At 40.9% G+C, this 16,584-nt stretch overlaps 2 protein-coding genes across 2 annotated transcripts; one reads left to right on the top strand and one right to left on the bottom strand. All coding sequences in view use genetic code 11, as the record gives it.

Moving 5' to 3' along the window:
- Positions 1–4,507: 4,507 nt before the first annotated feature.
- On the top strand, positions 4,508–10,043 carry EGR_02081 (Abhydrolase domain-containing protein 8; the record flags this gene model as incomplete). The annotated part of the gene is made up of 7 exons (XM_024491330.1): positions 4,508–4,560; positions 5,154–5,325; positions 6,786–7,019; positions 8,005–8,301; positions 9,290–9,426; positions 9,564–9,819; positions 9,897–10,043. The coding sequence occupies 7 exons, from the start codon at positions 4,508–4,510 to the stop codon at positions 10,041–10,043; spliced, it is 1,296 nt and encodes a 431-aa protein (XP_024354183.1).
- Positions 10,044–11,495: 1,452 nt separating this feature from the next.
- On the bottom strand, positions 11,496–14,708 carry EGR_02080 (hypothetical protein; the record flags this gene model as incomplete). Its single annotated transcript, XM_024491329.1, has 3 exons — positions 11,496–11,804; positions 14,195–14,307; positions 14,552–14,708. The coding sequence occupies 3 exons, from the start codon at positions 14,706–14,708 to the stop codon at positions 11,496–11,498; spliced, it is 579 nt and encodes a 192-aa protein (XP_024354182.1).
- Positions 14,709–16,584: the final 1,876 nt, after the last annotated feature.

Genomic DNA, 16,584 nt, shown 5'->3' with positions numbered 1-16,584 from the left:
TGCATTAATTTTAGGACAAATTCGATACCTAGCATGGATGTAGTTTTTTCACGTTGGGCACGCCAAAAAATCTAAGTCTTACATTTTTCTAAATATCTGTCTCAGTTCAGTTGCAACAGAAAATATCAACTATTTTAGCAAACAGACTAACTAAACATTACACCCTTATTCCTAAATTTTCCCTAAAAAGCATCTCTTAGTCAAACTAAGAATGCATTCACCTACTTTACAAGTGAATTAAGAGTAGTGTAATCGACTATCTTAATTTAGCGTTATTTCAAAACAGTTTTTATTTTATCCGTTTTCAGCGTGCACATTGAGGCATTGTTAATTTGACTCTATTTCACCCACATAACATTTTCAGCTCCGTTTTTCATAGGGTTATCGAACGGTGACGATTGATTTAGTAGGACATGGTGCTAGCCCAATAGATGCAAACCATGATCTCATTTGCTGCGCCGATCAAAAATGGCCCATTTTCTCGACTTCCAAATCTCTTGGTATTTGTTTGCGGTGTCCCAGCACGAAAGGACTGGAGGCCTTTTGTACATTTGACGAGCACTTCAAAGACGTCAAAGAGGTATTTGATAAATACGTCGTCAAGTACTATGCAATCAAGGATTCCTCAGATAACGAGGAACCCAAAGAACAAAAACCACCTATTGTTACTGTAGTGGCCCATTCTTATGGGTAGGTCGAAATCGACTTTTTTCGTAGAAGCATCGGTAAAAAGTCATGTCTTTAGTTACTTTTATTTCAAAGTTATTGTGTATAAAAATGAGCACAACATTTGGGTACCTCAAGTGTTGTTATTTACACAAGTTTTTGTGCCCCTTTCACCTAGTGAGACCTTATATTACACCACAATAAGACCTAATTTAGAATATGTGCCTAATACTCATATAAATGGTTGCATTTTTTATATTAATGGGACTATTTTGGCTAAAGGCCTCATCGCTTTCGTCTGAAACCACATTTAAATGTAAATTATCATAATTTAATGCATTTTTGGCGTCTGAACTCGCTTCAGCCTCAAATGGGATCGTACCTTGTCGATAGCAAGGAGCAGTTTCATTTGAACCAAACGTACCTGCAAATTATGCCTTATTTTGGCGTTATAAATCTTAGATGCGCATACTGATAAGGCGTACTGTTTGGTGCTTTAGGACCAGGGCTATCTGGTAGGTCTTGCATACTCGCTCAGTCACTTACTCATTCAGGTTTGTGTAGGATGAATAAGCGGAATGTGCAGGTGTCATGTGAGTGTGATCTTCGCCATTGCGGTGATCAAAATCTACCCCGAGGAAGTATTTATTCCATCTGCAAAGCCTAGCAACAATTCAACGCCCCTTTTTACATTCCATTTGCGAGGAATTACTCTCCTCTAGTTGATTCTAGTGGCTTCTAGGTCGCTTTTAAAAAATGGTTTTCTTTTGAATTCTCCATTCACTTCGCGATTTACCCTAAATTTGTACGCATTGGGAACTAAGTGATGCTAGGCAGAAGGTTCGTAAACTTTATAAGGAACTTTGTTATGTGTAAACATTCCCAACTGGTGTGTTCTTCGAATGTTACAATCCGCATTGAGTTTTCCTACCAAAATGCTAGTGATATCCTTTTCAGGTAATAATTATGTATTTGTTAAGGAATTACTAAATGTCAATGCCTCTAATACAATGGCATCACATAAATGATAAAGCTAATCTCCACCCCCCTCCAAGGAGATCTATGCTTACCGAAATCATATAGAACTAAAATGATGTGCTCATCCTTTTTATGAGATGGCGCTGTGAGTATTTCAATCACTTAAGTGAATGTCGCAGAGTGATTATAGGCGAGTTTTCCCTCAAATGGTGTTTCTCATCTCCACACGCACACACGCGCTCAGGTTATCAAGTCTTCACAAAATACTGCCATCCAATTTATTGTACATAACGAAATCGCAGAGCAGACGTATTCGAGGTTACTAATGAAGGGACAAACAAAGCTCATTCATTAAGTCCGCACGTATTTTAAATCCAGATGTCATTTCACAACACAATAATTCGATCATCTCTTAAGCATAGTGACAGGGTCGTAGAGAAATCCAAAATGTTTTATTACTAATTTTATCCCGATATTCTTCATCTTTTCGGCTCTTAGTACATGAAAAATAATGCAATAATTTAGTATCAAATAGTTATATAATTTCCCTTACGTTTTGACATTAAATGTAATCGGTTTTCTCTTGATGTCCACTCAGTGAACATATGTAACGAAACCCATTCAGCTTCCCAGATTCTTTACCTTCAAAGTGGTTTAAAGCGGTCAAGGATTGTTGAGGGAGTAATGCTGTGTTTTGCCACTGCTTATAGCTCATCATTATTTATCGTTCCGCTCTCCGCTTGTGATTCTCACATGGCTCTTTTGTGATCGTAAGCAGAACTATCAGAACTGAGCCTTTCAATCACTGTATTGCCTTTTTTGTATGCTTAATTTCCACCGCAACGTGTTCAATCGTCGATCTGTTTATGGTGATGCACCTTGCTTTTAAAGCTAGTATTTGGGCAGTTTTACGACCTCTCTGAAATCTTACTTACTAATCGTTAAACGATGTTGGAATTGTGAGCGGTTTTGGAGCATCTTTTTTAATTGATGTTCAGCAAGCAGTAATGTTGAATCCGTTAATTTACGCGGTACTTTCTGCTGCTCAAAATTGTCATTTTGATTTCACCTAAAAGCGCATAAACAAGTGTGATTGTTAACTAATGTAGCTTGGGCTGTATTTTTGTATGGATGTGGGTACAAAAGCGCCTATTCAACTTACATACGACCCAAAGTGTTAGATGTCTTAGTTGAGATTCGCTTTACAATCACTACTTTCGAGCGTGATGGTGTTTCCAAGTTGAGAGTTTCTTTGTTGCTATCACTTTCACAAGAACAATAATGAGCCACTCGAAGAGAATTCCTCGACATTCGACACCAGAATGATTTAACTGTCCTTTCCAAATGTCTGCTTGCACAAGAATCAGTTAGCCACAAAAATATGTATATGCACATTAAATATGGTCATACGATGGCACGTTGGGGGACACTTAATATTGCATTCTTGAGAAAGCGGAGCTAATGTCCTGAAGGGTAATGCATTCTTATTATTACCATATGTGATCTCTAAGTGCACAAATGTAGCACCCCGGGCCTTTCCTGAAGTTATAACAAACTAAGGTAGCACGAAAGAACATGTAACACTAATGCACAGAAGAGCTGGAGGTCTGTTAGTAAGGCACGAATACCATGCCACAGAGCAGAAGTAAAACCTGCGGTGCCTGAACTGCTCCCGTAGCTAAACGCTTGGTTAAAAAAATGTCAAATCACTACACCTATTAATGGCAGGAAAAAGGTAGCTTTTACAAAAGGCATCAAATTACAAAAGACGCATAACGTAAATAATTTCCCCATTAAAGACACTGTAGCCAAAAATGTCTGTAAGCACTCTTGGTATTTTGGAAGAAGAATTATTTTAATGTTTTACTGAAATAGAATACCTGGGTTTATCTATCAATCCACATTGTAATGTTTTAAGCTAGTTCTTTGTGATGAAAGGCATTGAAAAGGAAATATGTGATGTGGACTTCGTGTTTCTTTAAAAAAAGTTAGTATTTTCCAAAGTTTTTAGCCGCTAATCCCACTTTTATTGAAATTCTTTTGTCTTTTGTGTGCCCACACACTCTTCCACGAGTTACTAGAGTTTATGCTATAATGTCTGAAGTAGCGCGCTTTAACTAAGCCCCGCAAATTTTAAGTGTTTTGTGTGAGCGGTCCCCACTAAAATTAATGGAAGGAAGGAAGCGCGTTTTGGCGCATTCATATGCTTCGCCTTCATGTTTTGTAACAGCTGGCCCACAAAATTATGAAATAGAAAACCACATACGGACTGATATCGTAGCTCGTGATTTATAGTTGAATTTGTAGACCTAAGCGGTACCTAAATTCCTTATGATCTGGGAAGAAATCGCAATCAATTGTTTGTATGTTTGGATTTCAACCTACACGGGTGCCGAGGCTTCTGCACTAAATGAATTCAATGATGTTAATCTTTTACTGCATTCCTTCTTCCCCTTTAAATAAGCGCAACAAATGGTCAATGAAATTCCTTATTTTATTTTAATGCAAGATTTGAACCTTGCTCTTGCTTCTCACAATCGTGCCAATTGGCTGGATCATCTGATTGTCTAATTTCGTAGTTGCCATTCTGTGTTCAGCACGGGAAATGTCGCTGATTTTGGGGTCACACTTACCCAGATGGTTTCACCTAATCACCGCTATAATTGTTCTTTTAGGATACAAAAATTGAAGTCATTTAAAAATTACTGCAGTCGGTTGTTAAACTTAAATCATGTTCCGCAGAGCTGCAATGTAAACGGTCTGGTCGCGTGGTTGGAACATTACAAACTGCTTCAAATGTTATGTCATCTTAATAGGTTCCCATCAACTTTATTCAAGCATGACTAGAAACTTGAACTCCAAAATGGAATGTTCTCAACTCATTTTCCGTTGTACTTTTTCACCGCAGAATGGAAAGTAAGCTAAGGTGTTCCAAAGGAATCACGAAGCACTGCTGACACTGATATCTCGTTATACTGATTTCTTTTACCATCTTTTGTGAATTTATGATGGTTAAAGTATATGGCCTTGGTAACAAGAGAGTTGTAATTCAGTCCTCCTAAAGGTATACCATTACAATCAACCTTTTGTACTTGAGTGGTAATGCCAAATTCCCATTTTATCTCCTTTTTTTCTAGAAATGTAGTTACATGGATAACAAATTGAATCGCAAAATTCTTGTGGCCTGTTATCGCGAATAATTTTCACTTCATTTTGTGGAGTTTTTTCAGTAAACTTTATGAGACCCGAAAAGGAGCAAGAAATTGATAGTCACAAATCATATTTACTGCTAGTAGTATTTGGGTTCAAATCATGGCCATTCCTCATTTGCGTAGTTTTGGATAACAAATAGAATAGTTGAGACTAATTTACTGCGAGTCCTCCCTACAAGGCTGATCATCATGGTTATTCATCCATATTGCAAATGCAAAGTCCAAGATCATGTGCCAATTGCTAGCGTGGAAAATCAGCTGGTTCTGGTAATGCCAACGATGCTTTGCTTCTCCAAGTACCTCGCTTGCGGTACGACTAGCGGAGAGTAGGAGCGAGGCGGTACAACGGCTGGTGCTCATTAGTGGAGGCGCGCCAATACCGTTGGAATATGAGTGCAGCATCTTTGGAATTAACCCCGCCTGTCTCTCCCTCCTCACACCCTGCATTCGACTCGGCTTTCAGAGGCAAGTGGGCATTCCTTGCACTGCTATTGTTCAAATGGATGGAAGGAAGTCGGTGTTATGGGCCACTTTCAAGTTACTTTTGAACTCTAGAAAATTCCACATCCGTCTTAGAACTTGGCTTTTAGTACCATATTTTCCTTTACGTTTGGTTTAATTGAGATACTTGCTATTTACTTGCGCCGCACGAGTTGATCTTGAATAGGCATGTTATCAACGTACAGGAGGACTACGAGCCTCGTATCATCAGCAGCATTAACAGACCTCAATATTTTAGGTCAACACTATGTGTAGTCAAAATAAATAATATATCGTAACATGCAAACTTAAAAAGTAACGACTAGAGGGAAGTAGTTATTCTCCATTTTAGGTGATATTGGTGCAACTATCATTTAACCATCTGTTGAGCTCTGGAATGCGATAACTCCAAGCTCAGTCTAGTCCTCTGGCCTTTGCAACTGAGTTGCATCCTCTCGGGGTTTTAATTGAAAGCTCCAAAATTTATCGCCATAATTAATATTTATCTCTAGTCCTTTTTAAGATCCGTTATGGTACTTTGTACCAAGATATTTACGAAAATTGCCAAGCCATTTGTGAAAAAGCAACACAATCTTTTGGCGATCTCCCGAAAATCACTACTCCTACAACATTTACCTCTAAAAATTTCGCTTAAAATAACTTATGCTCTTAAGATAAGGAAGTTCCTACGCCCAATAGCGAATTCGGTTGCCTTAGCAACCATTGGTGCCTTGTGTCTGGCTGCTTGTTTGCTACATTTGCCTTAATTATTGTTTGTTTGGTTCTTATGACTTTTCCTTGTGATTGTTGCTTCTTAAAGTATCACTAACACCTTCGCAGATTTTAGCTTCCGCTTGCTATGCCTGACTCAGTCACCACTTTGTGTTTCCTCTTAATCACATCAAAATATTAGGGGTAATTATAAAGACGGAAGCCGTTTTTTATAATACTACACCATCCTCAATGAGTAAGTTGGGACGCAGCAACCTGTTTTGCTTCCTAGCTTTGAAAATTATATCAATCTGATGTATCATGTGTACCTCGAAATCCCATTATTGTGAGGACTTAGTTTGAGAGGAAGTTGCGTAATGTATAAATATAAAGATTTTTTCGGATTGGCTAGGCTTACTGGTACGTAGGCATCATGAGCACGTGTTGCCAATAGTGTCGAATCGAGTTGGATTACAGTGTTTATCTGGGTAGCTGTCCGGTTCCGGTATTTGTCTGCTGCATATATTCTAAATTAATGACATTAGCTCTACCGATTAATGTGTTTTTGCGTAAATGCTAACCTATGAAAAGTAATAAAATGTAGGAGCATATTCGATCAGAGAGCTCAACGCTTTATAAACATTGTTTAATGGAAAAGGCCACACCATTAACAGTGTTACAGCTAGTGGTCATTAAGACAAGCATGAAAAATACACCTCTAGGCTGGCCTTTTCAAAGAGAAGTCCGTCGAGCAGTCCAAACCCTGAAGGCGGGCACCGCTCAATTGCAGCTTTTGAGGATCAAAAGGCAGCCTTTCAGTTCAACGCATATACCTTGTGGGCCACAATGGCCGGACAAAAGTGGCCAGAGGGTGATCGACACTTCTATTCCCGTCTTCGTGTTCCCGTCCTCCTCATTTGTGGCAGTCATGATCGATTGGTCTCCGAGGCGGAGGAAGAGGAGACCCTGTTTGTAGGTTGCATTTTACTCATTGTTCACCTTTCACATGTCAAGTTCCCTCTCATACTCTGGCCCGATCTTAAGAATCTATCCACGGCAAGAGGGCTTTTAATTTTAGCAACAACCCTGAATCTCGTGGATTGTATTGATGAGTTTATCATTATTGCGATACTTAGACTACGCTAAGAAAGAGGTCACAGGATCGGGCACTGTTCTAATGATAACATCCTTCGTATGACACTGCACGATTTTTTATACTCACCTGCGCTAAAGCATAGCTTTCCCAATTGGCAAATTCATCAGAATGCATTTAATCTTTTCTCGCTGTGGTACTGAACATGATGCGTACAACATACGAGGTGGACAATTATTGGGATTAAATTTTTCTCATATTTCGCTATAAGTCTCCATTTATTAAATCATCCATTATGGATACCATCTTTTCCTGTCATCCGAACCACTAGGATGCTCTTTTCTCCTTTTGATTTACAAAACAGCAAATAGTGCAACTATCCGTACCACAACCTTATTGTTTTTTACTCCAGCCAACGGCTTTAGACATCCTATCTAAAGATGTTCCCTGGAACTAGTCATCCTGTTTCATAGCGAAAGAGCTGGAAGACAGCAAACTTAAATGACTTTGTCAAAACCAAAGGTTGAAGAATGATTACTCGGTTGGTCAGTCTTGAGGTTGTGATAATCTCCATTCGATTGATTAATTAGTTCACTGGAATTTTAATGGACTGATGCTTATAATAAGAATCAAAACCTTGGCAACAACAAGCGAACTACATGCAAGCCACTAACCTCAAAATCCCATCATATTAGCATCCTCCATTTAGGAATATGAAATTAATGCAATAAAATCTCACAGAATCCTTACTTCAGAAGTCTATACGCAGACTCCTTTGTATCATTAGAAATAACGCAAGTCAGTCTTGCATCAAGGAGTAGAACTTAAAGTTGGAAATAAGCTAGGCTGTGCCTTGAATTTTAGAGTCTCCGCTGCGCACAGTTGCGTCGACTACCAAAAGCTGGTCACATGGGGATGCTAGAGGATCCAAATCGGGTTAACGAATTCATCGAAGAGCATATAACCAACCCTCCACATCCCTTCGGTCTTTCCAAACGGAACCAGTCTTGTACACCTGACAGTGTTCCGAAAACACCAATCACCACTCAGCCAAACTATGATATATGCCTTGATGATATCATGAGTACCATTGAGTATTCGAGGAAGAAAAGTGGCAGTTACGGAGTGGATACAGGTGCTGAATCACCTGGCATTATCAGTGTACTTAGGCCTCGAATCCACTCAAAGCGATGGCGTGGCTTCAGACAAAATATATCCAGGTGAAAATGCACTTGGGTCCCGCTTTTTTATTAATACCATTATGACTACAGTGAAAAACCCTTATTTTGACCTTAACAAGGTGGTTTTTCCAGCACTGACAATCCAGTGATTATATTTGAAATATCATTCTTTCTGAACGAAAGGGTCTTACATACATTAAAAAATTATGTAATGTTTAAGTGTTAACTGATACGTTGAATGTACTGTGGGATCAAAGACTGCGCAATAATCTTTACGAAACTAGAAGCAAGGCGGGGAAGCGCTTTCGATGCGCACACTGCGTCAGGGTAGTCGAGGACCGGATGACAGATGCTATTACCGATCCGATTTCAGGACGTAATCTCACGTAGCGGGGACACAAACTTACTGAACACTCTTAAAAAACTTATTTTCCTGTAGAGAATAACTGATTATGCCTCCGAGTCTACCGCCATTAAACAATCCATTTTCATCAGCTATTTCAACGGTTGAAATTAGGTCCGGCCTAGTTAGTTAAGTAATCGAGTACAAGCTGTTCTGTTAAACATTTACTGTGTGAACTTAAGGTGATAGACATTTTAAGGCATGAAGTACATAGCATGTCTTATTTTAAGTTGTATTTCCAGGACAAAATCCATCTGCTATTTTTATGCGCTAAAACACGCAGTATGTCAGTTATGGTGTAAGTGATCTTATTATTGCTTTTTAGAACAGCCAAATCAATAGAAGTCAAAGCCATCAAACAGGATTTGATAATAATCTTTAAAATAACTGCTACTGATGTGAAAGGACATATTTCGGCACAATTTTTAATGCCATATGTAATCGATTCGACGATGCCTGCCAAAAATTAAAATATTGCAATAAAGAGTAATAACTCTCATGTATGTCATGCAAAACAACAGTCTTAAATTATTACTTCCGTTACATCACATTCACATTTCTCAAGGTTAATGTAGGCGCATTACATGGCGTCCACGAGGCTCGCTTTACTAAGGCACAAGGTGACACCAACTTTTCGTCGGAATCCTCGGGTGTTTCCCCCTGCAAAAAGCAAGTTTCTATTGCTTACTTTCTCATTCTGGCGTAGGTAAACTACTGAGAGTTAGAGAGCCTCGGGTTAGTGATCCCGTCGAGACTGAACTTTTGAGCAAGTGGTGGTCTGATTATAAGCTCCAAATGGCTGCAGTCGTGTAATAGTCTTTTTTGGCTTTATTTTGCAGAGATGCTTTGCGTTACTGCTTTGAGGTCAGGGAGACTGGCGCTTCGGAGTCATGTCGTGTGTGTGAAAAGGCTTTTGATGAGGATCTAATTACTATTAACGAAAAATGGAACAGTGATACTAAGTTGGGGCGCGAGTATTACTACGTTGAACATTTCAATAGGAAAATTGCTGAACTTCTGCAAAAACGTGAGGAATATGATAAGAAGGAGGCTCAACGCATGGAAATACTGAAAGCAAAACTATTGTCCGTTGAAGTTGGTGTTTCCATCTCTTCTTGCAGTCTTGATAAACCGTTTGTTCCATTGCTGAGCTCGTTGGTTATCTATTTTAGGGTTGTGACAAACAAATGGTAACACGTGAAAACATTGATGAACGTCTTGATGAAATCATGTCCTCGCCTCCTGTTCAGTTCAACTACTCTGTTTCCGAACGCGGGAAGACCATCCACCCAGAAAGTCTCGGTGACCTCCCCTCGTAATGTACATACGTGGAGTAGTTTGTACTGTTATGTCCACATGTCTTCTAAAAAAGTATTCTCTTCATCGCATACCTTCAGCACAGCTGCTTCTGTGGTTTATTGTTTTAGAAATACTTTATCAATAATGACCACTTCATGCTTAGGGGGATCTCGTTCTTCGATAAGAATGCGAATTAATCTGGAACCAGTATCGATCATCGGCTATTCGTTTGCTAGTTGTTTTTTTACTTTGTTTGGGTGATCTTTTTCAGTAACTTCTACTCGTTTTAAGCCAAGAAACTTGTAGTTATTTTTCATTTGTAACGAATAGTTTACTGTCCCCGTCGTTTTCGCTAGGTGTCCTTAGAGAGGGAGAACTTCGTTATTGAATTATATTGTAATCGCGCAGTTTGTAGGCCGTCCAAGACTTAATGCGTCATTAAATTGTGAATCTTCGGTCGGATAAACGAGGAACAATGACAGGTTCTCGGTGCAGTCCGTGGATTCAATTTCCTCCGGGACGTCATTAGTTTGTTCTAGTTATTCGCCTGATAAGTTCTTTGATGTACTAATTACCGTGAAGGTACGTCCATCCATTGCCTAGTTTCCTGGACTTTGACGCCGAATTGCATGGAAAGACGGGATACGCGAACCGCCAATGACCTGAAGACATGGCAAATGGAATTTTTGATGTTTCATTCCCTAATTCGAGTCGAAATTGCACTTAGGCTGTTGCATAACGCTAGGTCCTCCTGGTCTGATTTCAATCAGACGGTTAGGCTATTCGCTCCCTTAATTTTGTCTCAGCCTCGAGACAGTATTATCGGTGAATGTTAATAAAAGAGGGCTTGCGTGAATTTCACCTCAATGATCAAATGATTTTTTATGGAAAACGTAGGAACTAATTCAATTTCACCGGTAGCATGACTTGCAGCAAATGATCATTGTGCTCAGGTGGTCGCTGTTTATTTATTGTCATTACTTAGAAGGCGCCGTGATAGCAGGCAATGTAGCTCCTGTTGCTCGTTATGAACCTGATTCCAAGTACTGTACTATTTTATGACCGAATGGAATGGTTCAGGGAGCAAGGGACCTGCTTTTTTTTGTCTGTGAGTCATGGCACACTGGAGCTCTCAATAATAGGTCGGAAGTGAGCCTTTTCGTCGCCTCTAATTGAACTCGAAAACTTTACACCGACTCGGGTTGTAAAACACACTGCGATGCCTTTACCGTAAATAGTAATTATGAATGTATGTGCAAATGATCAAAAGGTGGGCAGGAGTGAGAGAGAAGGTGCAATCGAAACATCTCGAAATGTGGGAAGGGCGCTTGTCAGGTGGAGAATTGGAATTCACTAGTCCATTTTTTTGACTGCGTGATGGAGTGGGGCCAGGAGGAAGGGCTGGAGAGGAAAGTCACGACATCGACAATGAAATTGACAAAATCAATTAGGTGGGTGAGAGAGAGCGCATGCTATTGTAGGGCCCTCAAGAGGAGGGACTGAAGGGGGCGGTAGCAGTAGTTTTCCCATTTGATGAAGAGGGAACTGCTGCGGACTTTGAGCAGCAGAGGTCCCTGCATTCCAAAATCGAAGGCCAGGGAGGTGCCCAGGACTATAACAATGAGGGTGATGCCACCAGTAATGAGGACGTATCGCCAGAGCGGGGAAATAGTCCTACAGCTACTGCCATCGCTGCTTTGTGTCTTTTCGTCCACTTCTTTACAGCACATTTTACGATCCTTATAGAAAGAATCGGAAGTACTGTAATCTGCGGTTCTCTTCTACAAAATGAAACAACGGCGACCATTGCTCGACTCAGGTGGTTGGCAATTAGTTAAATGATGTGACTATTTCTTTGAAGTCATCTCGCGATGTGGGTAATGGAGATGCGACCAAAGGTGTATTCATGCGTGCCTACTTTTACACTTCCTACAAGGGCAAGTAGTCTTGCATTTGACAAGAGCTACCACTCCAAAGTTTCATTCGTATTTATGATTTGTTCTATCAGTATGATTCAGAAGTGAGACTACTAAAAATTTGAAATATCGCACTGTGTAAAACGCCTTGTTAGTTCCACACCACTTTTCACTCAACATTTGGAAAGTGTCCGAATGCAATGATTTGCAGTATTTTTTCGCAGGAAAGAAATATTAAGATATTTTGCACTCCTGTCTGATCGATGCCCCGAGAAATGCGAATACTCCACAAATCCAACTATTTCTATTTGTGCGAGATTATTTTCTAATTCAGCAACAGGCATTTTAAGTCCAGAACGAAAAAAGCATTTGTCCTGCTTCTGTAATCCCCAAGGGTACTACTGGTAGGATAGTTTTGTCATGCGAATTCTAAGACATGAAACGTCCTACCCGCTCCGTGTGATGGTTAAGGCGGTAGCATGAGTTTTAAATAGTGCTTAAAAAGAATATTTCATCAAAATTAGTTATTTAAGGCTAGAGACGTGAACATAAGTACAGAAATACAATTTACCTAACCCCTTTTTTATTACAGTGCTCAGATTACTCAACGATTCGAACTTCAGGGTACATCAACGAAATGAGCTGTCAAACAGAATTCTTATATTATGAAGCGGATTACATTTGAACACTGCCAGGAGAGCAGATAAAAACCGCATAATCTTGGGAGTGGAACCAATTCTGCTGTAATGACTTTGTTGGTGACTATTCTCAATTATGCACACTCTCCCCGTCATAACTTCTTGCGTAAACACAGTTACGTCCACGATCCCAAACAGTCGACATCTGTGCCTCTAAACCTCGTTATACTCGAAGCAGCCGTAACTAGACGACTTATCCACGACTTGGAAAACAGTTTTGACATTTAATGCTGAATCATCTCATGTATAAATTGCATCAAAGTAGGATACGCTGGCATCTGAGATGTGATTCAAACGTGCAAATGGGCCGATTATCCAGCACATATAACTCTGCTGCTCAGTCTAACTACCGGAGCCAGTCTGAGAGATTACCCACCCCACCAAACATAGCCAATAGAACCAAACTACCTCACTTTAGATAAACACAATCACGAGATTCAGTCATTGACCAAGTCTCAATATGCGGTGAAGGACAGTTAGGTCAGCTCAGAGTAATGAAAAACGACCCTCATGAGTTCATCCTCTTCCCCTCTAGTGGTTCAATTTTCTGGATTTGGTACAGTAAAAATGAAACATCCAAACGTCACTCAACGTAGATTCGAGTGGTTGAATCAGGCACGCCTCACTGAGATAAAAAAGATATGAATGGCCGTAATGAAAAACAGGAGGAGGCAATACTAATTTTGCGTCTAATGAGATAATATATTTAGTAATTAAAAAAACAAAGCAGTTTACTGTCCAAGGTTGCTTTCCATTAAATTACACGCTTTCCGAAATGTTCCAAGAATTAAAGCATTGGAAACTGAATTTCGAAGAGAACTGGGAATTGTACATGCTAAAAGGGTCCGCCCATCTTAAAATTCGGAAACGTGAAAAAGCAAATCGCAAAAAAAAAACGTTTGATAAAGGAAGAGTGCAATCATGCAAATTTTTACAAGTAAAAGTTCAAGGCACTTAGCCGCATTAAAATCAGATTATCACTTCCAACATCAAATTTTGGAGTGAAAAAAAGAACAGAAAATAGATGCAGGAATGTGCCAAAAAATGTGTGAACTAGTAAAAGTGCATACACTAGAAAAACAAGCTCAACTGCGAAGCACTATCAGTAAAAAAAAAGGATTGAGACTAATGTTGATTTCGTCGAGTGATGGGAGTAGAAGATACTTCAATGGAATTATAAGAGTGTATCTTGAGGTTCTGCGATAAGCAGAATCATGGTTAGTCAAGGAGGCGAAATCCATAGGGGCTCGGAATGCGTAGGCAGAAAGGACGAACGAATTCAAATCATTCTTTCTCTAAGGTACGCATCGACCAGAAATAAAATGTAAACCACTTTAAAAACAGACTGAGTTGGACAAGTGAATAGAATGTGATATAGCAAAATCAGATTGTTCGGTTTTCCGCGCCTATCAGAAGATGGTAAATTACTTAGGAAAAGGGGATGAAAGCCTCCCACGCGATTAATTCCTAGCTCGCTCCCATTACAGTTTCACGTCAGACTCGGGTGTTCAGGCTCTCCCCAGGCAGTTGATCAGACATCCCAAATGCTTAACTTACGTTACTCTGGAAGTGGAGCAATGGACACCCCAGAGACGCACGTCTACATGCTGCGAAGTTGTGCCGTCCAAACTCAACCGTTAGAAGACACAGTCTCAGATATGACGCCAGCTCTAAGCAAGAGCAAAATCTGCTTCAAAGCTTCTTCCCTAATGTGATGTGGTGTGGGGTATGACCAATCCCTGATGTGCTCAGAGCAATCACCATAACGAATTTGAAGTGGGCCGATGCCAAGGGCAGAGTTACAGGGACTGGAGTGGAGTCGATGGCACTAGTCCATGTCAAGCGCAATTCCAACAACAAGTCCAAATCCCTTCCTTTTATCCATCCCTTAAGTCCACTCACTCACTCACTCACCACAATGACGACCTGTCATGATGATAATAATAATAATAATAATGATGGTGGTGGTGGTGGTGAAAGGGAAGAGGAAGTTCACTCGACTCGAATAGAGAGACTCGTAGCACTGACTAGACCATCCACACTTCTGCTGTCGATTCGTGTCTAAACGCATTCTTAAACGCTACCAGCATTGTTTGCAGACTGCATGTGCCCTTGTTCCAACACCCACTTGCAATAAACTTCAAGTGGGTTCAGCATTCCCCGTGACTACTTCTTTACTTGACCAAGTATGAGAAAATATCTCTCTTATTGCATTCTTCACTTTTAGTGGAAGATGTCACTCGGAGCTGATGAACCCGAAGCCATCCAGTGCAACTCTGTCCAACTGTCACAGGTAGTGCTGTCTCTCCTGTCCGCCCTCCCTCCCTCCCTCACTCTCACCTTCAATCCGCTTAGACAGACTACGTCGTAACCAGGTCACATCCCCTTTCCGTTGTGCCCCCTTTGGTTGCATGCAGACACGCACAGGGGGAGGGTTTCTCTCCAATCCATTGACTCTTTTGCATGGTGTGCAGACATCCTTACAGACGAACTGTCCAATTGTGAAGGTGCCCAGAACAGCAGTCCAATCTTGACACCTTGAATGAATGCCACTGCGTTTACATGCTTCCATCGCTTTGGCGACACTTTAACGTATGTACGCGAGCACACAAACATTACTTGGAAGTTAGGCTAGTGTGATTTGCAAGATACGAGCACGAAACAGGTGATGCGGTTCCTGTGTTGACGCCTGGTCTGGAAGTGGTGCCTCGCCTATCGTAATCTGGATAAGTCGACGTTCGTGGTCATGCGTTTGCATTTCAGCCAAGCATTACGACGGTGCGTTGCGATTAACCGCAGTAAAGAAACACGCGGTGACTTCATCAGGCCATCTCAATCATCATCACCAGCTACATTGAGTTCATCCCCCGGGCTATTACCAAAACAACGCCTTTCCAACCAAACACATGCGCTGATGTAGCAACATAACTACTTGTTTTTGTCCAGTTCAAATCCTCCTTCTTCCCACAAATGACGTGTCGCATTTCAGATGTTTGACAATTGTGCTCTGGTCACTCGCTGGTGTCTTGTTTGGGAAGGACACTGATTCCTCTGCTTTGACCTAACCGGCACATAATTGCACAGCGCAGAGGAGCACTTTCACCTCTCACGCGTCGATGATCAATTATGCAGGGTTGTGTGCTGTTCATTCCCCTCCTGGTCCACTTTCACTTCTCTTCCCCAACCCTTCGCTCCACCGTCTTCCAAATCATGTCCATGCCATTTCCCTGAACCCTGTTGTGACAGTTCAGTAATGACGCGTTCTCCGCAGCAGTAGCTGCTGAATTTGGATAAGTTCTCTATCGTTGAGCAAAGTGGTGTGGTGTATTGAAGGCTTTATCCTCCTCACTCTTCAAATGCAGCTGTTCTAACTTTCACGATTTATTCAAATGGTGCATACCGCCACGTGGAGCATTCTTTCTGCGCTCCGAGCTCATCGACTTCCAACTCTTCTGTGTCACTGGAAGTGTGACTCAATTGCCACACCCACAAGAACACTGCAGATTAGTTCATGTTGAACCACAGTTATCGCCTCTCCTTCGCATGACATGTAGCCGAGTGCATTACCATCGGCACACATCTTCCACGCTCCTCACTCTGCCTTCCTGACCAGTAGCGGTGGGTGCGACCTTTCTTTCATCGTTTCGATATACAAATCGAGACTGTGGGGGTAGGTTTGGTAAACCTTTTCGATACATTGGTATCAAGACATGTGTTGGAAGGCTTGCAAATGCTCGTTAATGCGCACCAGCTTGAACGCGGCAAACGTTGGTACCGTGCCAAGGGTTGGCCTATTCGCACACTTTTGTAATTCACTGCAATAGCTTTTGAAGCATCATTTTTGTTGTTTCGTCTATGGAGACACCTGTGATATCGCCTTCTTCTTTAAGGCCTTTCCTTCTGTATGCAAGTGTTACTTCTCCGAAAATGTGTTACATGCACACAGC

Source organism: Echinococcus granulosus, assembly GCF_000524195.1.
Source record: "Echinococcus granulosus chromosome Unknown EG_S00009, whole genome shotgun sequence".
NCBI classification, from domain to species: domain Eukaryota; kingdom Metazoa; phylum Platyhelminthes; class Cestoda; order Cyclophyllidea; family Taeniidae; genus Echinococcus; species Echinococcus granulosus.
This window is presented reverse-complemented; position numbering and strand designations above follow the sequence as displayed.